Raw genomic sequence first — 25,069 nt, 5'->3', positions numbered from 1 at the left:
AATAAAACAAATGTAACTAAATTTTTAAATAAATAAACAAACAAATAAATAAATAAATAAATAAATAAATAGTAAAAAATAAAACACTTTAAGCAAATATTTTGGGTTTAAGGGGTATACAACTAAGAGTTGTGATTCCTTTATTAAATGACAAATTTATCATGGATCACTAAATATTTTCAGAATCAATAAACTATTAATAATTTTACTGCCGCTTTTTACATTTTTAGAGGTTAAAACAGCCCATTGTGCTGCTCGATGCTCTGATATTTTATTATTATATCATTCTACTTTGTCTGTATAGTCATATACACACACTAGTAGTTTGACCGCTTTCTGCCTTTTATTATTCATAGTCCTTTCTCCTATAAGGAACTGAATCAGAAGCGCATTGCAGAATAAGATCAATAGTGTTGTCCCTTGAGAACACATGTTAAAATACTATTTTTTGTGAGACACTGAATAAAGTAATTATCACTAAATATCATGCACTTGCTTGGTTATTGATAATGAGGAAACACATAAACATTACACACACACGCACTATTGAAGGGGCTGCCATGCCACTGCTAACGTGAGCAGACTTCTGACGTGGAAACGAGAGTTCAAAAGTAAAAATATAATAAAGAAAAACGGTGACAATATTTATTTTTAGGTATATGGGGCTTCTATGGTAATGCATGATTATTAAGATATTTTCTGTATTTAGTAACATTTAACAAATACTGTACTGTAAACACACAGCTTTTGCTGCTCTAATTGACTTAACGCTGAAATCAATTATTGTTTACATTTAAGTGAGTCTCGTCATTCTGTCACCATGGCAACTTAAATTGGTTTAAACATCCACACCACTGTCTATAAAGTAATCAGTGCTGATCATCGCGCTACAAACTTCTGCACAAATCTCCCTTGGCAAAGTTTCAGCAGTTTGAGAAGTGTTTGAAGTTGTTCGTGATGACTCTGCGGCGCTCGAGAAGAACCAGGACGCGCCCCGGGCACCTGAAGGACTTCCTGCTGGAGCGCGTCTCTTCCTCTGAGGAGCCAGCAGCGGCGGCCAGGCCGGACACCTGCAGCTCGTCGGACACTTCCCTGGAAGAGAGGTACCTGAGGAACGCGGCTGTTCTACCTGTCCTCCGTTCCGCAGCATCAGTCTCCTCAGCGGTTGAGTGTCCACAGGAGGAGCCCCTTTCCATCCACGGTCGGAGTGTGCAGGACTTTCAGCACATCTACTTCAGTGTGATGGGCTCCACCAAGAAGAGACGCGCTAGCCGATACAGTCTTCAGCAAGGACTCGAGATCAAGCAGCGGCTCTGGGAGAAGCTGGACCGGCCTGCACTGGAGGAGACCGAGCAACCAGATGGACTTGTGATCATCACAGAGAGCAGGTCCGAGTCCAGCGTCGCTCCTAGATTCAGGGTGGACATCAGCAAAGAGCCACTGCCCAAGGAGCCTCGGAGGAAGAAGCCCAGGCACTGAGCCATACAAGTGCCAGATGAAGGATCAAGAGGGCACGTATGTACATACTGTATATATTGTATATAGTTATAGAATAAGTTTGCATGACATCAAATTTAACTTTTCATTCAAGTTTTATCACATTGCTGGATGTTTTGGTGACGGTCAGTGCTGCTGATATTCGGCTCTCAGGTTGTTGGGTTCTTTTGGATGGTTTGTTGGATGTTGACATGCGTTTAGCAAGGTTGTCTAGTTTCTTGCGTGTTGCTGGTGTCCTCTGAGTGGTTTTTGGCACATTAGTGGTTGTTAGTTGTTAGTGTTGGCTGTTGGGTTAGGGTAGGTTAGGGTCCCTCACACGGTTTGCAGCTTGACGTGCTGTGAGGGCTTGTGTGCATCAGTGATGCTGAGAGCTACGCCACTGGTACTTCACAGCTACCGGCAGGGTCACCCATAGTGGACAGGTCTCAGCTGAGATGCCCGACCAAGGCAAACCACCTGATTCTTGACAGCAGGAGATTGGCCTGATGCTCCAGACAGAAGATGCCACCTGAATGGCCAAAAGAAACTACAAAATCACACACACACACACACACACACACACACACACACATACACACCACACACACACGCACACACACGCAAACACACGCACATTCACACACACACACACACACACACACACACACACACACACACACACACACACACACACACACACACACACATATATATATATATATATATATATATATATATATATATATATATATATATATATATAACACATACACACACACACGCACACACACACGTTCAAAAAATAATAATTATTGAAAGAATATTTTAAATTTTTGGAAAAAAATAAACTTTCAGTGTCTTGAAATGGGCGAGTCAACTTTCAGTAAAACACATGTATGAAATTTTTATTATTTATTTAATTAAATAAATTGTTTATTTAACCAAACATGTAATACTTACAGCCTTGAGGAAAGTGACCTAATAAATTGATTTGATGCATATTTTTTGCACAAATTGTTTGTTAAATGTTATAAAACTGACTCAGAAATGACCACCAAAAGAATATTTCAGTTCACTGTTGTGTTAAAAGTGAAAAGAAGTGAGCAGGTAAACATTTACAAAATAGTCCACAATACAAATAAATTCATTCATTCATTCATTCATTTTCTTGTTGGCTTAGTCCCTTTATTTATCTGGGGTCGCCACAGCGGAATGAACCGCCAACTTATCCAGCAAGTTTTTTACGCAGCAGATGCCCTTCCAGCCTCTCTGGGAAACACACACACACACACACACACACACACACACACACACACACACACACACACACACACACACACACACACACACACACACACACACACACACACACACACACACACACACACACACAATAATGTAACATTTATGTAATACTAATTAAAAATAAATACATCATCATTTACTCACCCCAAGCAGATGTTCAGCAAAATCGTCAAGCTGCTCTTCTACATAAAGACAACCCAAGAACATGCAATTACATTTAGTGGATGCTTTCGTCCAAAGCAAGCAACTTACAGTGGAGTTCAGCAATTCAAAATGATTAGTCAGTACACACAAGAAGTGCTAATTATACAAAGGAGCTGTTAGTGATCAAAGAATTTGGTGCTAGATTAAGGAGTGTTTTATATATGGAGAGAGAAGTGTTTTTACAGGTGGTTTGTCAAGCCAACTCACCTGTGTGAGGCACATTCAGTTTGTGGTTGTTATGTGGTGAAGTGGGGGAGAAAAAAAGAGGTATTGCATACATACACTGGCCAACTTGATAGGTACACCTTATTAGTACGAGGTTGGACCCTCTTTTGCCTTCAGAACTGCCTTAATCCTTTGAGGCATAGATTCAACAAGCTGTACTGGAAATATTCATTTGAGATTTTTGTTTGTTTTGACATGAAAGCATCACACAGCTGCAGATCCATGATCAGAATCTCCCGTTCCACCACATTCCAAAGGTGCTCTATCGGATTGAGCTCTGGTGACTGTGGAGGCCATTTAAGTACAGTGATCTTATTGTTACAGTACGTTCAAGAAACCTGTCTGAAAGGATGGACATGATTAGCAACAATGTTCAGGTAGGCTGTGGAATTGACACAATGATCAATTGCTACTAATGGGCAAAGAGTGCTAAGAAATTATCCCCCACACCATTACACCACCATCACCACCAGTCTGAACCGTTGATACAAGGCTGGATGGATGCATGCTTTCATGCTGTTTGTAACGGAGGCCAGCTAGTGTGTGCTGTGCAGGTAAACCTCACTCCTCTGACCTCTAAAGGTGCTCTAGCGACAGACGCTAGAGGCCATGGTCTTTAGCCTCCTTGGTAGAGCAACTGACTCCCATGCAGAAGTGCCGGTTCATGCCGGTTCGGTCCCAGCCCGGAGCGGGTTGGGTGGTGTGGGACCGGCGGGTTACATGTTGACGCCAAATTCTGACCCTACCTTCGGAATGTCGCAGCAGAAATCGAGACTCGTCAGACCAGGCAACTTTTGTCAATCATCTACTGTCCAATTTTGGTGAGCTTGTGTGAATTGTAGCCTCAGTTTCCTGTTTTTAGCTGACAGAATTGGCACCCGGTGTGGTCCGCCTCAAGAGTTGATATGTTGTGCATTCAGAGATGCTCTTCTGCATACCTTGGTTGTAACGAGTGGTTAATTGAGTTACTGTTGCCTTTCTATCAGCTGGAACCAATCTGGTCATTCTCCTCTGACCTCTGGCATCAACAAGGCATTTTGTCACCTTGAAATTATAAGGTTCTATCTGCGTTCTGAAGGATTTTGAGATATTGAGCTTCAGAGTTTTTGCATTGCATAGCAAACAGTATGTGTGTAACATTTGTTTTCTAAATAAAAAGTCTTAAAAGTTAAACAACTTATTAAAAAATACCATATTGTAAAATAAGTTGTCATTTAATAAGATTATGCCAATAACTAAATTTTGACAAAAATGTCAGATAGAACCGTATAATTTTAAGGTGACGATTTGCTTACTGGATATTTTATCTCTTTCAGACCATTCCCTGTAAATCCTAGAGATGGTTGTGCGTGAAAATCCCAGTAGATCAGCAGTTTCTGAAATACAGTCCAGTCCGTCTGGCACCAACAACCATGCAATAAAGTAACTTCAAAGTAACTTAAATCACCTTTCTTCCCCATTCAGATGCTCGGTTTAAACTGCAGAAGATGTCTGTTAACAAGCAGTTGGACAGGTGTACCTAATAAAATGTCTAATGAGTGTATACTGCATATATACAGCATATCTAATCAGACAGGAGAGATACAATAAATAAAAAAGCAACAGTTAAGACATGTTATACACTGCCTTTTCAGAAAAAGAAAATTCCAATATTTTTGTCGGACCGCCTTTAGCTTTGATTACGGCATGATTTCACTATGGCATCATTACATAATTCTTCTGCGATATCATATTTATTTTGCACACACAGGCTTGTATGGTAGGCATGATGGGCACATCGCTTCATCTGCCTCTCCTCTTACCCTGATATACCCATCACTGAAACAGGGTAAATCTGCAACACATGACCTTTTTCTGTTGCTCCAGATCCAATCCCTATGCTCCCTAGGAAATTGAAGCCTTTTTTTAAATTATTATTAGCCCCAGTGATAAGTGGTTTTCTGAAGGCTACACAGCTGTTTACTCCCAGTCCCTGTGGTTCCCTTTAAATTGTGTGTTTGTGTGTGTGTGTGTGTGTGTGTGTGGAAATACGTTCTTTCACTAACATTAAACCAATAATAAACTTAGACTTGAGTTCTACTGTGTTTTTATTTTACAGTTTGATTTCAGCAATAGCCCATGTAGATCAATAAAGAATTTTTTTCCGACCACTTTTCTTTCTTAAAGATGAGGTTCTCCACTTTCCTTACAGTTTTCTTACATTGCTTTTCTCAAATCTTGACAATTTTAGTAGTTTCTGCAATATTAGATGTGTTCTTTGCTTGAATGTCAATATGCCAATTTGACCTTTCTGAAACAGATTAACATTTTCTGATGACCACAGGATGTCTTGCAACATGATTATTTATAAAAATGAGTATTTACTCTCTGCATGATTTTAAGGTTAAATAACTTGACACCAGCTTAAACGTCATCGTCCATGAAGTAATTATTCAATAGAAGGCTCTAACCTGCTTAGGTACAGTATTATTTGTTATTATAAGCAGTGTTGGGAAAAGGAAGTAATCCAGGAAGTAATCCATTACAATATTGAGTTACTTCCTAAAAAAGGAGTTGCATTAGTTACTTTTTACGGTAGGTAATGTGTTACTTTACTTTTAAGTTACTTTTACATTACTTTAATTGGCTGATGCTTGACCTCTTTCAGAATTTCTTTCTTTCTTTTTTTAATAGAGGAACTCTGCATTTAACAACACACTGCATAACCTATACCTCCATTCACCTTTAAAAACACATAAAAATATATTTTAGGATAATGTAATCTGTGAACTTCCTGACCCCAGAGCTATACATGGCGTATATACATATTATTGAAAGTTTAAAGCAAAGTGTTTTACTACCTTTGTACTATTTGCCTTAAGTAAAACAAACTCACTGTCCATTGAGACGATCCCATTTTCCTTTTCTTCGATGCATTCAAAATAATAACACATTCTCTACCTGACTGTGTGATTCAGTGTGGCTATTTTCATTTAAATTCAGCAATTTATTTTGTAAAAGCTAACTAATTCAACTAAAAATTAACTTGCGTTACATTATTAAAAAAGTAACTCAAATATTATAGCTTAATTTTTGGAATGTATTACTTTACTCGTTACTAATATTAGAAAAATAATATTAATACGTAACTCGCCTTACTTGTAATGCATTACTTTCAACACTGATTAGAACCAGTGTTGGGGAAAGTTACTTGTTAAAGTAATGCTTTAGACTATTCAGTTACTCAAAAAACAAACAAATTGCGTTACTTCGTTACTTTTTACAGTAAAAAATTCTGATTATTTTGGCATAACTTTTTCTTACCTGGGTGAGACTTGATCGTTTTCAAGACTGGAGCTCTGCAATGAACAACACAATGTATAACTTACACCTTCATTTACTGTTAAAAAACACACATATAAAAAATAACAACAATTTAGGGTACTGTTATCTTCTTAGAAGGTCCTGATCCCAGAGCTATACATGTAGTATACATCTTATTTAAAGTTTAAATCAACTAGCAGTTTTGAAGCAGTGTCAGTACTTTTTGGTATAATATTTAAGCCAAATCATTGTTCATAAAGACAATATCTTTTTCATTTTCTTTCAATGTGTTTAAAATGATAAGAATACTTACATTGCAAAAATGTAAGGCTCTGGCCTGCCATATTGATTTGTCTATTCCCACAGAATCAATAGTATCTGGAAGTAGCCTTGATGTTGCAAGCTGAGACTGCATATCTCAGTGATGCAATGTCAGACACAATGCACTCAATGGAGCTAGTGACGTCACTGTGAGGGGTAGAGTTGAGCGCATGGATGCAGCTCAGGTTGCACTGCGTCAGACCCCTCTCCATTGATTGCATGATTCAGTTTAACTATGTTAATTAATTTAACTAAAAAGTAACTTACATAATTTTTTTATGTAACTCAAATATTACTAATAATTTTAAGTAATGTGTTATTTTACTAGTAAGTTAGAAAATGATTATTATGTAACTTGATTATTTGTAATACAAATGCGTTACCCTAACACTGATAATAATGTTACTTCAGTTCAAAATCAAAATTTTGGATTTTTCTTTTTCACTCAGCCCATCCTCAGATGGGTGCACACACAGATAGTGAGCCAATTCACTTTTTAATTAGGTATTAGGAGCAAGCAAAATTAAGCACTCACAAAAGTAGATTATGCAAAGTTAATAAAAATGCACAAATAAAGGCAGTGTGTTGCAATTGAAGCAAAATGTGTAGCATATTTGCCACAAACATATTGGAAATTAGCTTGAGGTGAAAAAAATGTTGTGAGTAAACTAGAGTGATGTGATGCTCGCGTTTGGAGTGAACCTATTGGATTACGCTGTAAACTGCTCAGCTAATGTCTCTATTTTTTATTGTTTGTCACAAAAAACAAAAAAAAAAATAAAAAATAAAAAAAACTCTTATGTGGATTTCCATAACTTCAACCCTGCATCACATTCCTAAGGTTGACCACCGGAGGTCACGTTTTTACACAGAGACAGCCTTCATAACTGAAAAGAAATGCACTGTTGTCCACCAAGGCAACCTGGGGTGCTGAAATATAATTAATTAAATTAGGTAAACTTTTAGACATTCCAACACAGCTTTTCAAAGGACAATAACTAACTGTAGCACTCAGCACGCTTCTTAAATGAAATCCCTTTATTTTTAAAAGATTATGTCGCATTGAAGGCTCAGTAATTTATTGACACCACAGTACAAAATAATTACAATATTGCGGTTTTACTGTATTTTTAATAAAGCAATTGCCGTCAAACAATGTAAATACTGGTGTATACTACATTACCTGGCAAACGTCTTGTCGGCAATGCAAATTTTAGGAACAACAAATAATAACTTGACTAATAACTTAGTTGACCATTTAGTATCAGATGTGGCTAATATCAAAAACAAAGGCCTCGAGATTTTGCTTATTTTACCAATATAAAATATGATCATGTCTTGATTTTTAATTATTTAATTGGTATAGTAAGGTCTGACTTTGCTTATGCAAAACTCCTGTCACTTAAAATAATTCATATACAGTATAGAATATAAAGTCATGGTGCAGTGGAACAAGAATGAATATTGTTTATGACTTATCATAACATATAGTTTATGGCAAAGAAAGTATTCTTGCAGGACTCCCAGTGTTCATCCAGATTCTTTGGATTTTCCATCTTACCCCAGATATGCTCAATAATGTCCATGACGGTTGACTGGGTTGGCCTCTCCTTTAGCACCTTGACCTTCTTTGCTTTCAGGAACTTTGATGTGGAGGCTGAAGTATGAGAGGGAGCGCTATCCTGCTGAATGAGTTTGCCCTCTCCTGTGGTTTGTAATGTAATGGGCAACACAAATGTTTTGATACATAAAGCTGTGCATGTTGCCATCCAAAATGTAGATTTTCCAAACTGAATTTAACCCCAAACCACAATTTTTACTTCACCAAACTTGACGTAGTTCTATGAGAATCTTGGGTCCATGCGGGCTCCAATAGGTCTTTAGCAGTATTTGTGATGATTGGGATGCAGTTCAACAAATGATTCATCTAAAATATCTCTCTTCTACCACTTTTTATAATGATCAACTAGAAGTCAAGTTATTATTTGTTGTTCTTAAACCGGGGACCGACGACAAGACTTAGGCTAGTGTACTGATACAAATAGTAATAAACACAGATCTGAAATAGCAAACCTGTAAAATGCTTTACAGAAATGACAGCTTAAAAATAAAAAATAAGCCAGACAATGAATATAAGCAAAGGACAGTGACACCAAGTGGTATGATTTTGAAGTGAATTTATTATCAAGCAATAGCTGATATAGTACATGCTTTGCTAGCATAATACAACACACATTCATCCTTTGTTGTCTGTTACTTTAAAAATATCACAATTTTAAATTTTGTCATTCGTTCCAGTGGCAGCAGTGCACTTGATATAAGCTCAAATTATGAATCAAAGAGCATTTTTTTGTGAGTCTTGTAAGCTCAATGACTTAACAAAAGGCATCTATTTGTTTTCAATTGGCTACATTAATTGTCAGCATTAGTGTTTAATGTATTCTAAGTTCATAGCAACACAGTTAGTTAAACGGTAAAAAATAAAATAAAAAAATATGATACACTATTACAATGTAAGCTTGGCATATATAGATCTATGTCAGAATGCTTTATGCTATTCCCAAAACGTACACGTTTTGCCAAGTTAAAACGTGAAGAAAAGTGTTGATGTATCCGGTAACATCATCTTTTGAAAATCTTTACATATAGGTGATATATGTGCATATATAAATTGTAAAAAGTATAGATATTTCTATAATATGAATATACAAGAGGTCACATTCGTACACGCAAATTTCTTTTATTTAAAAGAGACCTTTGCTCTTTTTCAGATTTAGCTGTTTCCAGTTTGGAAGCGTATTAAATTCATCCCGAGTCATCTCCAAGAGTCCCTGCAAAACAGACACAATATGTCAGCATCAAATGCACACAGTATGAAAAATAAGCTGTTAGAAAATGAACACAACATCAGGGTCGCTAAAAATTTATTCATATTTGATTTATTTGTGAACTATCTACAGTTGAAGTCAGAATTATTACCCCCCTTTCATTTTTTTCCTCCTTTTTAAAATATTTCCCAAATGATGTTTAACAGAGCAAAGGAATTTTCACAGTATGTCTGATAATATTTTTGTCTTCTGAAGGAAGTCTCATTTGTTTTATTTCGGCTAAAATAAAAGCAGTTTTTAATTTTTATTAAACACCATTTTAAGAACAAAATTATTAGCCCCTTTAAGCTATTTTTTTCCCCCAATATTCTACAGAACAAACCATCATTATAAAATATTTAATTAACCTAGTTTAGCTGTATAGAAGTGTCTAGTTTCTAGTAAAATATTTACTGTCATCATCGCAAAGATAAAACAAATCAGTTATTAGAGATTATTTATTAAAACTATTATGTTTAGAAGTGTGTTAAAACATCTTTGCGCCAGAAATTGGAGAAAAAAATAAACTGGAGACTAATAATTGTCTCATGTGACAGGAAGCCATCGCAAGTGGGAGAGGAGGTTAATATGATTAAACATCACTGAATACAAATACAAATAACATAACAAATAAAAATAAAATAAATAATAATAATATTATTATTAAAATGAAATAAACAAGGGAAACGTGGTGGCGCAGTGGATAGCACCATCGCTTCACAGCAAGAAGTTCCCTGGTTCGAGCCCTTGCTGGGTCAGTTGGCTTTTCTGTGTGGAGTTTGCATGTTCTCCCCGCGTTTGCGTGGGTTTCTTCTGGGTGCTCCAATTTCCCCTACAGTCCAAACACATGGGGTACAGGTGAATTGAATAAGCTAAATTGGCCGTAGTGTATGTTTGTGAATGCAAGGGTGTATGGGTGTTTCCCAGTGTTGGGTTGCAGCTGGAATGGCATCGCTGTGCAAAACATGTGCTGGATAAATTGGAGGTTCATTCTGCTGAGGCGACCCCAGATTAACAAAGGGACTAAGACGAAAAGAAAATGGACGAATGAGATAAAGTTATCAGTTTGGCAAAACTGTACTGCACCAGCACAACCTCTAACAGCAATGAAAAACACAAGCAATGACGTAAACGTGCTACAGCTCAGAAAGTGTGTGACGCACACCAGGAGAAGAGTGAGTGGAGGATCATTGCCTAGTAGGACATTTCTAATTCTATAACCCCATCTATTGGAAAGCCGTAGTTATGCACCTTTACTATTTAGTATTTTTACAACTTAAAAAAAAATTAATTAAATTCAGGAAAAATACTCATGTTAACTTTGAATGACTCATGTGAAGTTTGAATTTAAAAGGTAAATGTCTTTATTTTTGTATGAGATTTTTTTTCACATTTAGATCTAAATAGATGGATTTCTGTAGGACAGAGCAATTGACTAAACAAGAACGTTGTTCATTTTAATATTAATATTATTGAGTTGTTAATGTAATTAAAAACATGCCCTTACAACTCAGACGAAAGGTGGCATTAGCGAGCCCCCTACTGCACACGTGTCTGATCTTTTGACAGTGTCTGACTAGTCAACAACTCTGTTGTGATGTTTGATTCGTTGCCATGGCCACACTATTTAAGCAGTATCTGCAGTTTTTGACATTAAGCTGGCAGGCATTGAAGAAAATTGGATAAATATAGACTGAAAACAGACTGCTCGCATCTATGTGATCAAAATCTTCCAACAAACAGACTGCTGAGATCAGATCATTAACAGTTTCTACTGTATATGCAGAAGTTATTATTACACACCTTCTGTTTCATATTTCTTGCCTTTTTTATTGCCTTCTCATGGCCAAACTTGTCAAGATATCAACAATCTGCTCACAATTTAGCTTGTCTTAAATCCATGCTGAGCCAATAATGGCTAATAATGAGATCAAGAATTGTGTGAATTTTGGTGACTGTGAGTAGGCATTTGGATGATAACCTTTTCAAGGTATACCACAGTTTGGAAAAGTCAAGGTTACAAAACTAAACCAAAATTTTTTGTTATACTGTTCCTACAGTATATGTAAGATCTTTTTTTACATTTTGTTTTTAATTTTTGCACAGCAGTATCTCCAGCAGAAAAGATATCCAAAGATGCGGTTTTAAATTGTAAAGAAGTCTGTGTTTTTGAAACCAATGAATACAGCAGAAGTCAATGATGCATTTGAATTATTTAGCCTGACATGTTTACTGTTCCAATGTTACTGTTAAATGTAAATGTTTCTCAAAATAAAATATCTTGGCTTCGGCTGAAATCACCTACTATTCAGTGCATTTGAATTAACTACTCGACCACTAGAAAATATGTTCTATGTAGTATGAATAGAGCTTGGACTTACTATGGATGACATTTTGTCATCAACACATGAAAAATCCGCATCAGTTGTGTCGCTTTACTCATTCATATTCTCACATGGTGCATCACTGGATAGTGTAATGTGCATCGGGTGCAAATTTCAGAATCTCGCCGGAAGTAGTAGGTTATCCTGGTACTTCTCACATACTGTTTTTCGACTTCTATAAATTCAGACATACTACTCAGCTCGCATACTGTTTTTAGCATTGTATATAGTATGGAAGTATGCCATTTTGGATGCGACCACTGTGTTCAAAGCGGAAAAAAATTCTTGTTTTTTTACCCAGACATTTTAATAGAATATATTTTAGAGCTGTAATCACAATATCGTGAAACAATTATATTTTTATCCAAGGTTATCATACCATTAGAAACTTTTACAGGCCAATGGCTAACTGTGAGTAAAAAATGTCCACACGTGTTTAAAGTTTTTAGAGTATTCAAGCATGTTAAGGTTCCGAAAAACATACATACTACAAACTGTACATTGCATTAATCAACCAATAAGTTTGAAGTGGATAAAAAAAAAAACTCTCATTCTTTCATCACAGTGAAATTTCATGTGGTACTGTTAGTCTGGATGATAACATCTGAATGTGCAGCATCTTGGCATTTAGTGTTTTTAAGCAACTGATAAAGACCATGTTTGAGCATTTTTATGCAGGATATTACCTGGAAATCTTTATCTGACAAGTAGCACTCAAGGCGCAGAGGGTCCACTCCCTCTGGCAGGGGTTTGGACGTGAGCTCTTCCACAGTGTACTGCTGCCTGCTAAGCTTAGATAGGGCATCTTTAACCAGAATAACTTTATTACGGGCCCCTTCCACCTGCACAGACATCAAAACACAGCTTCATTATCCATAGACTTCAAATTTAAACATCTCGGGTTGTACTGAAATAGACCATTATTTACACAATGGTCTATTCAATAATTAATGAAGCAACAACTCATCTGCAGCATTAAAAATACTACAGAGAATAAAATTACATAGATTATTTTGTAGAAGTATTCTTAGATAAAATAAAAGACAAATGAAATCTCTTCAAACTGTTTTTTCAATGTGTCCTTGATTAAACATGACTTATAAGGATATTTTCTTTATGCTTTTAAGTGTCAGCAGTATCAATGGGACAACAATATGTCACATTCTTAAATAAAACAAATCTTCCTTTGGGTTTTCGATGATATATGAATGTTTTATGTGTGTGGAATGGCATAAGGGTGAATTAATAATGACACTACTGTCATTGTTTTTCCTCACTAACTAATTACAAACCTAATTTTTAAATATAACAGATCAATGCATTATAAAAACATCCTGCAGGTTTCAGATCTCAAAACCTTAGTCTAAAAACAGCTTTTTTTGAAGCCAAAATGTCAAAACTACACGCTGTAAAATGTGCCACTTTATAACATAATAATGCAGCTCACAAAAGGTCAATGGCTGCTTTTACACAGATGAGTGCATGTCATAGGTAAATAAGAAGAGAGGCAAATTAAAACTAAGGTCAAAGTTGGGACAAAGACAAAAGACTGCCCAGTCCAAGCTTTTGCAAAGCCTTCTTTCTGATCCAAGAATTAAGAAAGAGTTCAGGGACTGTATTTTTATTGAAGTTCCATACAGTGTTAGTAAGAACTTGATCTTTCATTCACTTCATAAAGTAAGACAATGCTGTACTGACTATATTAGATCTGAAGCAACAAATCTGAGCAACTGCTTTAATTATGTGGTCTCACACCTTGTGTGTTGATTATAGATCACTTTCTATAGTATTTTAATAGTGTTTTAACTTAAATCACAGAGACTCCCTATGGGTTTTACAATGACTCACTCTGAGCCAGATTTAAAGTGGCGAGCTGAGGATGCTAAAGGGGTTTAGCCACACAGCTTTCACCAGTTTTCCTCTGCTACAGCACTGTCTATTCACAAAGGATACTGGCCATCAAACATACAAATAGATGTTTATACTGGTGTGGATCCTTGTGAAATTTTGAAAATGTTTTAATATGCAAAATTGTTAGCTAACACACCAGTGGGCGTTTACTACAAGCTATGCTTCACATCTCTGGTGTTCTGAAAGCTAAATGTGGTGGCTCATACCTGCACTTTAATACTTGGGTCTTTCTCCCAGTAAGGAAAGATGTTGGTAAAGGTGAGTGGCTCTGCACCAGCCAGGATCAGGTAAGCTTGAGGAGGCCGTCTGGAGTTTTTCTCTGAAAAACAAGCACATAAAATACGTCATTACTTAGCAAAGCAATAAAATATGCATTAATCTACATTATACATAAAGAATACAAACATATTTTCTGATTTTACATGATAGCTTTACACATGAAAACTCTTTGTTCTTAGCCTTGTGTTAATAAACAACAACAACTGTGACTTAATTTATTTTCATGAATCACAAAAGAAGTCATCACCATTCACAGTTATCTTTTGTGTACCTTTTCAACAAAAGTGAATCGTGACTGAGGCTAAACAAAAATCAAATGGCTTTAAAAAAAACTAGGGTGAGTAAACAGAAAACAATTTACTTTTCAGTTGAATTATTCAAATTATAAGCTTGTACATTCACACCTTATCCCACTAGTTCATATACTGAGATCAAAAATAAAACCACTTTTTTATTATTATTATTATTATTTCCATGTCAAAGTCTCATGCATCATACCTTTAAGCATAACACACTTTTTTCAAAAAAATCTACTGAGAGTTTTCTGTTAGTGGAGATAAAAACAAACAAAATAAATGAATAGACTACTTTATGGTACAATTCACAAATTCAAAAAGACCAAGACATTTTCATTTTTGAGTGAACTATCCCTTAAATTTTTTTAGAGTGTTTTGCTAAGCAAAAGGATGCCATAGTCACATTCTTTCTGTTTCCCTCATGTGAAATTGTGTTCATCCCACCCTTGGGTTGAAATTGGTCACACGGTTGGCATAGCTGTAGTTGATAATCCTTACAATATTTCTCCAAGTCAGTCTTGTCATTTAAGCCTTAAAATTCACAGAAACTATTCCAGATCACGATTTGATCCATTGTCAATTCACGTTTGATTTATTCATTAAAAAAAAAAAAGCTGGAAATCTGCTTTTTACAACAAGTTCCATTAGTAATAAAATTTAGCTTGACCATCCACCAAACAGGAACCTAACCATGCCAAAGAAACCAAGTTGAATTATAAAATCTATGAGGCAACCAGTGCAAGTTGACATTAAGATTGTGCTACCTGGGATATTTCTGATAAATGTATTGTTATTTGAATAAGGTAGGTTTCACATCTTTAAAGTTCTTTCATGTTATTCTAATATTAAAATACTAAGAATGATGAATGCAGTGTATCTCGGGATAATAGATGCAATGCATTTAAGCAGGAAGGTAATCTTATACTGTATTTTGTTTATTTTAGCTACAAAGGGCGAAAACTGTCACGAGGACTGTCATGTCAAGTCACCCTTATTTCTATAACGCTTCATAAAATTAAAATTAAGTCAAAAGCAGATTTATAAAGAAAACAGGCATTAATTGGAATGAAGTTTCATCAGTTTTAAAAACAAGTTCAGTTTATTAGTCAAATTCAGTCCCTAAGCTAATTTTGTTGTTGCTTTGTTCTAGTGATGAATCAGTTCAGTTCAATGCAAGTGTCATTATTGAAGGATGTGAATCACTGTAGAGCAGCTCTACTGTCCCCAACTAAACCACAGTGACAGTGGCAAGAAACCAGAGCTCCACCAACTGACGGAAAAGGAAAGAATAAAACGAAAACACAGTGAGATGTAGAAAGTGGATGGCCAAAATATACTGTTTGGCTTCAGAATATCAACCTAAACTTTAGATTTGTATAGTTGAATGAGTTTTGGCTTACTTTTGGTGTATATTTCAAATGACTTAAGGTCCGTCCTTATTAAAAGATTGCACTTAAACATCGAACATACTATTTGATATAATACTAGGTTATTATAAAAAAGGCAATTTTGTGCTTCAAGATTTAAGATGTTTTATGTTTAGGATGTAAATATGTACTGCACAAAACAATTGTCAGAACCAGTTAGGGCATTGCAGAAAGATGTATGTTTAACTTGAAAGTATATGCACTGTATTTGTTACTGTATAACCATCCAGATTATCCACCATTAGTATAGGATTCAAGCGAGACTGGCAAAAGTCTAATTCTTTCAATATACAATTCATGTTGCTCTCTAAAGCAGGGGTCTCAAACTCAGATTGGCCATATCAGTCACTGACAATTCATCAAAGGGCCGTTTTAACATTCAAGCACAAGAAAAAAGTGGAAACCTGATGTAATTGATGAACTCAGACATTCTTCCCTAGAGTATCAAAGCTCCTTTTTGTTTCTTGTTGTACATGCTGTATTGAAGTGGTAGTTTAATATGCTATGAAAATACTACAATTTAATAATAGGCATGATAGTAATAATAATATTAATAATAATAATGTTATAATTGAGTGTTGCTTAATCAAAAGTTTAACAGATAGCGTAAGACAGCAGAAAAGAGTTTGGGTGGACTTTGTTGACTTTACTTGCAATTGTTCGTCTCAATATCATTCTTTATCAAAAAACTACAACAATGAGGGGGAAAGTTTGAGTATATCCACTTTTACTTTAACATGTTCAATTCAGCCAGCAGTAAAATTTTCCTAATGCACTTTTTTTTTTTTACAAATCTTAATATGCATATTAGGAAAATCTATTAATGACACCATTTGAATCGAATATTAGCAAAATGATCATAATTACACCTCCAGCATAATGTGTAAGCCACGAAGAGGTATTTGTACAACAAAATACCGATAATAATCAAATGACCCTTGAATATTTACAAAAATAGAGATTTAGTAAAAATAGAGCACTTACGAACATATATTTCAACGTTTAAATCAACCGCAGAAATAATCTGCATGTGCGTTACTCTTGACTGCACGTTGAGAGAATCCGAAAGTAACCCGAATAGATAGTCCAGTATTTTAAATGGCCAGTAGGTAGAGGTAAAAACCACAAGTGTCTATATGTGACTGCACAACAATGATAGTGATTCAAAAATACATGTTTTGTTGGGCCAAATCTCATTATATTTGGAGGGAGGAACGTGGGCCGGCAGTTTGAGACCCCTGCTGTAAAGTTTTAGTCAAGTATAAACAAAGTCCGTCTCCTTAGAATGATTAATATGTTCATCGATACCTTTCTATGAAGTGATGTGAGTCTGTATTTATTGGATGTCCATCTTCCACAAACAAAAACTGATGAAAATAGATGTGAGAAGAGAAGAATCTAACTTTGTCAACCATATGAGTTTCTTCTTCCATTATATTAGAGGGTGCCCCAATAGCACCGTTTACCACCCTTGAAAGTCAAGTTATTTAATCTTATTTTCTAGCACTAGATCACAACAGAAGTCATTTAAGGTTCCCATCCCACAGAACAGGTCTATACTTGGTTATTTTATTAAACAAACAAAAAAAAAAATAGCCTTGTGTCATTTTTTTATCTTTCCATGAGGGCATGTCTTTTCTGTCTCTACATTGCACATCTACATTTCACTGCTCTTTGTAAACTGCGCACAGTAAAATTCAGCTCAGATGTGTCCACCAGTGGAGAGAGAGCATGAGTCGGAAAATATGTTGTATGAACTAGATGGAAATTACAGGAAAAAAAAATCTGCTGAGCCTGGCAAAAGTATCAATCCTGATTTTAGACGCAGTGCTGTGAATCTGAGTGTGTGACCCACATTATCACAAGGTTGTATATAAGGTTGTACAAATTGCTAAACAGATGCATATAAATGCTCTGATTATTTACTGTTTTCAGCTACTTGATATATCAGCCTTTATGGCCGGTTATAATCTGATTTATGGGAGAATACAAAACAAAATGCAGCTCACTTTTACTTGTATAGTAATTTGGTGAAGGAATGTAAAGGAATTATATTCCCATAACAGAGTGGTACAGTATATAAGACTAGTACAGACTACTGAAATGCATATAATCTATTGCTCTAAACCTTCCAATAATCTGTCTTTAGATAAATAGCCTTAAAATGCTTAGCTTTATAATCAAAGCTCTGTAAATGTATCTAATATATGTATGCAGTGTAATCAATTCAGTAGGCCTACAAAGCTGGCTGATAGAACAAAAATATATATTCGAAAAATATACTATTGCTTAAAAGATTTGAACAGAGTTGTGTTTATTTTGAACATATACAGTGTTGAATGACTTTATAGGGTTTAAGTCTTTGCTTCTCTCATGTTTCCTTTATGTTAATTACATAGACATAAACCTAAAGCAAATGCTGCACAAGAAAGCGGGAGGAATCGTGAATAGACAGGATAAGCTGGAATTGAAATTTATCTGCACAGTTTTCCTGTTGCTTAGAGAACTGCCTTAACTTTACCGGATTTCCAGCACTTCCTCCAGAGTCTGCAGGGACTGTAGTGATGGAAACTACTGCCCACATCACTGTCTGAAAGCACTAATGTGGACATTAGTCATCATGGAATACCGATCCGAATGAAGGTAGAATATTATGATCCATCAAAGGAAATATGACGTGTAAAAGTCTTGCATTCACACATGAGCAACATGTCTATCATTAAGTAAGTAGCAGTGGTAAAATTACTAGATTCATGGTTGTTGGTGACGCAGTGGCACAGTAGGTAGTGCTGTCGCCTCACAGCAAGAAGGTCACTGGTTTGAGTCTGGGTTAGTAGGCATTTCTGTGTGGAGTTTGCATGTTCTCCCGTTGCCGTTCCTCCGGGTGCTCCGGTTTCCACCACAGCCCAAATACATTTTGTGCAGGTGAATTGGGTAAGCTAAATTGTCTGTAGTGTATGAGTGTGAATAAGTGTGTGTGGATGTTTCCCAGAGATGGGTTGCTGCTGGAAGGACATCTGCTGCATAATAACGTGCTGGATAAGTTGGCGGTTCAGTCCACTGTGGCGACCCTAGATTAATAAAAGGACCAAGCCGAAAAGAAAATAAATTAATGAATGAATGGTTGTTGTTCAAAGTAGATCATTAGGAATTATTAAAGTAAGCATTACATGAGGCAAACAGGGCGACGCAGTGTCGCAGTAGGTAGTGCTGTTGCCTCACATCAAGAAGGTCGCTGGTTCGCGCCTCAGCTGAGTCAGTTGGCGTTTCTGTATGGAGTTTGCATGTTCTCCCTGCATTCACGTGGGTTTCCTCCGGGTGCTCCAGTTTCCCCCACAAGTCCAAAAACATGCGATACAGATGAAATGAGTAGGCTAAATTGTCCGTAGTGTATGAGTGTAAATGAGTGTGAGTGAATGTTTCCCAGAGATGGGATACAGCTGAAAGGGCATGCGCTGCGTAAAAAACAGGATAAGTTGGCGGTTCATTCTGCTGTGGCGACCCTGGATTAATAAAGGGACTAAAGCAGGTCGCACACCAGAAGCGCCGCTTGGCGCCACGACAAGGCGCGCATATGACAGTTTAAAGTATCACACACCTGATGCACACATCCGAATGATATTTAACATGAAACTAATCAGATGGCGCTTTGTGGCGCGGCTAAAAAATGAACTGCGTCCTGAGCCGTGGACGGGCGCCGCCGACAGCCGCTGACTTGCGGCGCCGGTGTGTGTATCCTGATAGAAACCTATGTTTAGAATTCTAAAATGCATGGTGCTGCGCGGCGCGCCGCCGAGCGGGGCAACTGGTGTGCGACCTTCTTAAGCCGAAAAGAAAGCGAAAGAATGAACGAGGCATACACAGAGACAGAAGAAATAAATGAAAACAATATAGGCTAGAATTAAAATAATATAGCCCACTTAGCAGCCTTCTTTTAAATTGTAGTAGGTCTATATAAAAATAGCGCCGGGCTGTTTCTCAGTGTTTCGCTGGTAATGTCTTTAAATAAATAATTACTGAGATCTATTTAATTTTTAGTTTATTATTTATGTACAGTAATTGAAACATAAAATGAGATAGTAAAATATAATGAACAATGAAAATGTAAATAAACTGTAAATGATAAAGCTTATTTATTCTTAGTCTTAGTCCTATCGCTTTAAAATAACACTGTTCAGTATATATTTAGGCTAAAACACTGCTTTATTTATTTATTAATTTAATAATTAATTAATATATTTATTTACACCTACTTATTTGTATGTATGTTAGTCCCTTCATTTTAGTTGCCTTTTATTTTTTTAATTCTACTATCCAAAATGAATCCTCTTTTCACATAAGTTTACAATGATAATAAATTTAGTTTTTAAGTTACACATACGTATTTTAATAATTAACTAAGGAATTATAATGCTTTGTTTTATTGTTTCGTCTTCATTTACAAGTAGCAGAGTATGTACACTTACTGTATAGGCCAGGTGTAACGACTGGGTGGAGTGACAAAGACAACTGGAGGTAAGATCCAATATGCAGGTTTATTCAGCGTCAGGCAAGCAGTGGTCATACAGGTGCAAACGGGTATATTAAGGCAGTCCAGAATCATAAATGTTAAACAGGCAAAAGGTCGAAAGGCAGGCGGCTATGCAGGATGACAAGGATACAAGGCTAGGTTCAAACACGGAGAAATAAGACAGGGAAACGCGTTGTAATGTCACACTGGGTAAACAAGACTCGGCAACCTGGAAGGGTGAAAGAGTGGCTTATGAATGGTTTGTATCAGTCTCTGACAAGATGCAGCTGGTGATTGTAATCAGGGTAGATGAATGAGCAGGCGTGCGTGTCTGGGAGAAGTGCATGTATGAATGTGTAGTCCTGGGGAATGCGGAAGTGTAGTCCTGAGAGTTCGTGTGAGAACCAGCGATTTCTGGTTGTGTGACACCAGGGCTATTCAATTAGTTTGTCATGGGAGCCAGTTCATGAAAAGCATCCCAAAATATGACTTGCATCATGAGTAATGGCACAACAGCACATGAGATACCATATGTTTTATTTTTGCTCCTTAAGACACCCACAATGTATTTTTCTACATTAAAATGTTAATATATTGTATTTTGAAAGTACATATCAGTGCATTGTCTAATAGGTTTTTTTTCTTTTTACAAACATTCAAATGTTGTATTGCACAACAAAAGCATTGTATTGTTTAAGTAGACTTATTTTACATTCAAACACATTTATATGCTATGTTTTAAACTGCATAACAATTATGGATGCAACAATTATAGATTTTGGTTGAACGATTATATAGTCTGAAGAATAATCATGGTTTCACGATTATATAAATTTAAGCTTCATATTAGGTAAGTAGTTAAATTAAATGTTGTTATCATCTGCGATATTTTAACAATTTGTAATAAAAGATTTGTAACATCTTTTGCTTCTATTGCATGCTACGGCGTGAGATGTTTTTACTCACGCTCTGCGCATTCATATTCATTCATAACTATATAAGACATTTTTCTACTGATTTAAATATATCTTTGATGTCTTGGTCACACTGTTTGGAGGGCTGGAACAAATTGCCTTGCGGGCCGCCAAATAGCCCTGGTATAGGCTATGGGCAGGGCCGGCGCATCCATAGAGGCGACCTAGGGTGGCAGTATAGAGAGGGCGGCGTCCGCAACACCCCCCTTACCACCCGCGTCTTCGGTTATGTCCGCGACACCTCCCTCACCACCGCGTCCTCAGATATATTCGCGCATAGGTGACAGAATCTAGAGGGCAGCGACTCCTCCATCAGCACCCACGTGTCCTCAGATAAATCCGTGCGTAGGGCGGCAGATTAGAGGTCCGCGACACCCTCGCGTCCTCAGTTATTTCAGCATAGGGCGACAGAATAGAGGTCCGCGACACCTCACTTCATTTTCAGAACCGGTCACTTTTGTTTTTACATTGGGGTTGAGGGCAGCGTGATCGTCCTTTGCCTAGAGCGGCAGTTCAGCTTGCTCCGGCCATGGCTATGGGGTATATGCCGAAGCATGCTAATATTACTTTAAATTTGCCATTAACCTGGGTTAAGCGCTTCCGGCGAATTGAATGCCAATGCAAAATCCGGTGCGTTTAAGGTCTGTTTTCTTTAAAAATCAGCGATCTCCACTAGCTGAGTGATATCCGATTTAAAGTGGGTCTCAGATGGTACAAGAAGCACTGCAATAAATTACATTTCCCACGCCATATCTTTATTACATGAGCATTTATTTTACCGCAGTATATTCAATAGAGCTTCTGTGTTAGCCTGCCGATTCTGACGGGTGCGTGCGAGTAAACGGCTTTTTGTCTCGTTTTACGCTTGAGCAACTAAATAAATGCTAAAGTTTATTTAACTGAATGTATTTTAATCATATAACAACATCAATGCTGTATAAGAAACCGTATAAAATGAGAAAAAGTTCACAATAACAGGTCACCGAAAGTGTATCAGCATGGCAACAGCACTAGCTCGGCATATACCCTATTTCTGTCCGTCTGCATCCCGGCCCTTTGCTTCCCCTGGTGGCACAGTCGCAAACTACGGCCATACTTAAAAACACGTTCTTACTCGTATAGACCAGCGGCGGTACAAGTAACAGTGGTAATGCTCCTTTTTGTATATTGCTACTAAATAGTTTATGCATCGAGTAATGCAATGAGTAGGGATAGACTGAGACGGATCTTTCTGACATGAATCAGTTTAGCAAAGAGCAAGTAATTTTTTTTTAGCAACAACTACCCCACATTAAGTTTTGAGAGTCATTTTCCAAATTTTAAGACTGGTAAAATTACTAAAGAATTGTCTGTAATCTATCATAATTGAAAAATCTAACTAATAATCTGAGAATCCTTGTTGCAAACTTGTGTGTGTGTGTGTGTGTGTGTGTGTGTGTGTGTGTATGTGTTGTCGCAAGAAAACCACTATTCATTACTGTTGTTTTACCTTTTATGTTTATATTTATTTATTCTTAATTTAATCATTTTATTTAATCATATGATCATTATTCATTTATATACTTACCATCACATCATTTTATTGATCATTAGTTAATGATTTAATTATTGTTATTTGTCATTTTATTATGTTTTTATATTTTATTATTAATATTTTCCTATACTTATTGCTTTACTATTATTTCATATTGTTATAATATTATGACTGTGTAGATTCAAGCAACACTTGTTTTCATGAGTAAGAGATAAGAGAATATTTCCATTTCAAGGTCTGTATTGTCTCTGGACAATGTTGTGAAGCAGTAATTTCCATTGCTGTTGCTTGTGGTATATTAACAATTGTTGGATTTATCATAATCAAAGCGAGGCATTAAAACATATGCAACTAAGACTATACAATAAACTCTTCTCTTTCTTTATCATCATTACTTGGTCTCCTGCTTCTGCTCCTCTCTAGCTTTCTCAGTCAACTCCTATTTTGATAGGATTCTGGCTTGTTGTCTGGATACCCAGTAAAACAGACATTTTCTGACAGGATCTGGCGTCCGGTGCTAGATCATATTTATCTGGCGTAAAGAGTGTGATCTAACCCAAGCTTTCACTTATGTAATGATTTATATACAAAATGTATGTTAAAAACAATATCTTTAGGAATTACATTATGGATTAAATCAAATAAATCACATTAAAATTTGAGCTTTCTGTGTGGGCCAGTAGTAGTAAATTTACTATCATCCATTCTTTATAAGACATATTTACAGTAACAATAGGCCCACACAGTACAGCGGCACACCCAGATGACCAATTCAGCTATGGCTGTTGGATATCTGCCAGCTGGAATGGACTGACATGAACTTCCCAAATTCATAGTGCAGGAACTGATTTCCTGACCTCTGCCCAAAGTGAAGATCCCACCTACTAACCTTGACAGTACTGTAGTGTTGTCTCCATTGCACACTTCCTCTCACTGTCCCAGCGGATTTTGGCAGAGCCAGTTAATTCTGTATCATCTGGTTGTAGTCCTTGCCACAGGTATACTTCCATCCTGTTATCCACCAAGAACAGAGCTGCAAAGGATAAGCCAGATAGAGCAAGTATTGGCATATACTCACAAATTCTTGTTGTTTCACATCTTGCACATTGTACATTCATGTATAATGACATTTAGGCTGTTCACACTGCGCTTAAGCTTAGATTATGGTCATTTTAAACATCACTTTTAAAATGACTCTTGAGCAGGGTTAGCACAATGTACCCAGGATTAACAGTTAACCCCCAGTTATAATATGAGCAGCGTCAAATATGTTTATTGATAACATAAGATTGACAATTTGAAGAGTTTAGATGGAAAACCCTCTAAATCCATCAGACCTATTTTCTTGTAAATAAGCATCTCTCAGGCTCCTCTGATTAGGTTCAGAAGTTTCATTTTATAGATAATGATAAGGTTATTAGCTGGTAAATAAAATAGCTTTTTGTCATAAATGTCACTTAAGACAATTCTTAATCTGGTTTTTAACAAGGTAGATTTTTTTTTGCATCAAAACCAGCTAAATCCACTTGTGCTTTTTTTTTGTTGTTGTTGCAAAAACCTCTAAATCCACTCATTGGGACAAGACATTTTAATTAGTTAAAAATAGTTAAAAATCACTAAAGATACAAGTACAATTATTTTACCAAACATAAAACACGTTACACAAACCACCTAAAATCAAAAATACATAACTCTGTCAAGTAAGTGGCGGTTCATTCCACTGTGGCAAAGCTTGATAAATCAGGGACTAAGCCGGAGAAAAATTAATTAACGAAATCTGTCAAGTAAGTGCATTAAGTCATTCATTCTTTCATTTTCTTGTCGGCTTTGTCCCTTTATTAATCCGGGGTCGCCACAGCAGAATGAACCGCCAACTTATCCAGCAAGTTTTTACGCAGCGGATGCCCTTTCAGCCACAACCCATCTCTGGGAAATGCATTAAGTCAATAACATTAAAATAGACATTAATAAAATCTTAATGATCTTTCATCATTTCTGATATTTGAGATTTAATGTAAGTAGAAAAATGTAAACATTGTAAACTAAGACTTTT

At 36.4% G+C, this 25,069-nt stretch overlaps 1 protein-coding gene across 6 annotated transcripts in view; it reads right to left on the bottom strand.

The window, feature by feature from the left end:
* Positions 1-8,996: 8,996 nt before the first annotated feature.
* The window catches only part of svild (supervillin d), a 133,261-nt gene continuing 117,188 nt past the window's right edge, over positions 8,997-25,069 (bottom strand). For all 6 annotated transcript variants that reach the window (XM_021480277.2, XM_073918319.1, XM_073918318.1 and 3 more), the window contains 4 exons: positions 23,906-24,049; positions 14,203-14,315; positions 12,772-12,927; positions 8,997-9,665 (listed from right to left, as the gene is read on the bottom strand). In XM_021480277.2, coding sequence (XP_021335952.1) covers positions 9,579-9,665; positions 12,772-12,927; positions 14,203-14,315; positions 23,906-24,049 — 500 coding nt within the window. In that variant the 3' untranslated portion in view covers positions 8,997-9,578. The remainder of the gene's footprint in view (positions 9,666-12,771; positions 12,928-14,202; positions 14,316-23,905; positions 24,050-25,069) is intronic.

The sequence above is a fragment of the Danio rerio genome, chromosome 12, assembly GCF_049306965.1.
Source record: "Danio rerio strain Tuebingen ecotype United States chromosome 12, GRCz12tu, whole genome shotgun sequence".
NCBI classification, from domain to species: Eukaryota; Metazoa; Chordata; class Actinopteri; order Cypriniformes; family Danionidae; genus Danio; species Danio rerio.
Note: the sequence above shows the minus strand (reverse complement) of the source record. Positions and strands in the feature narration are given on the sequence as shown.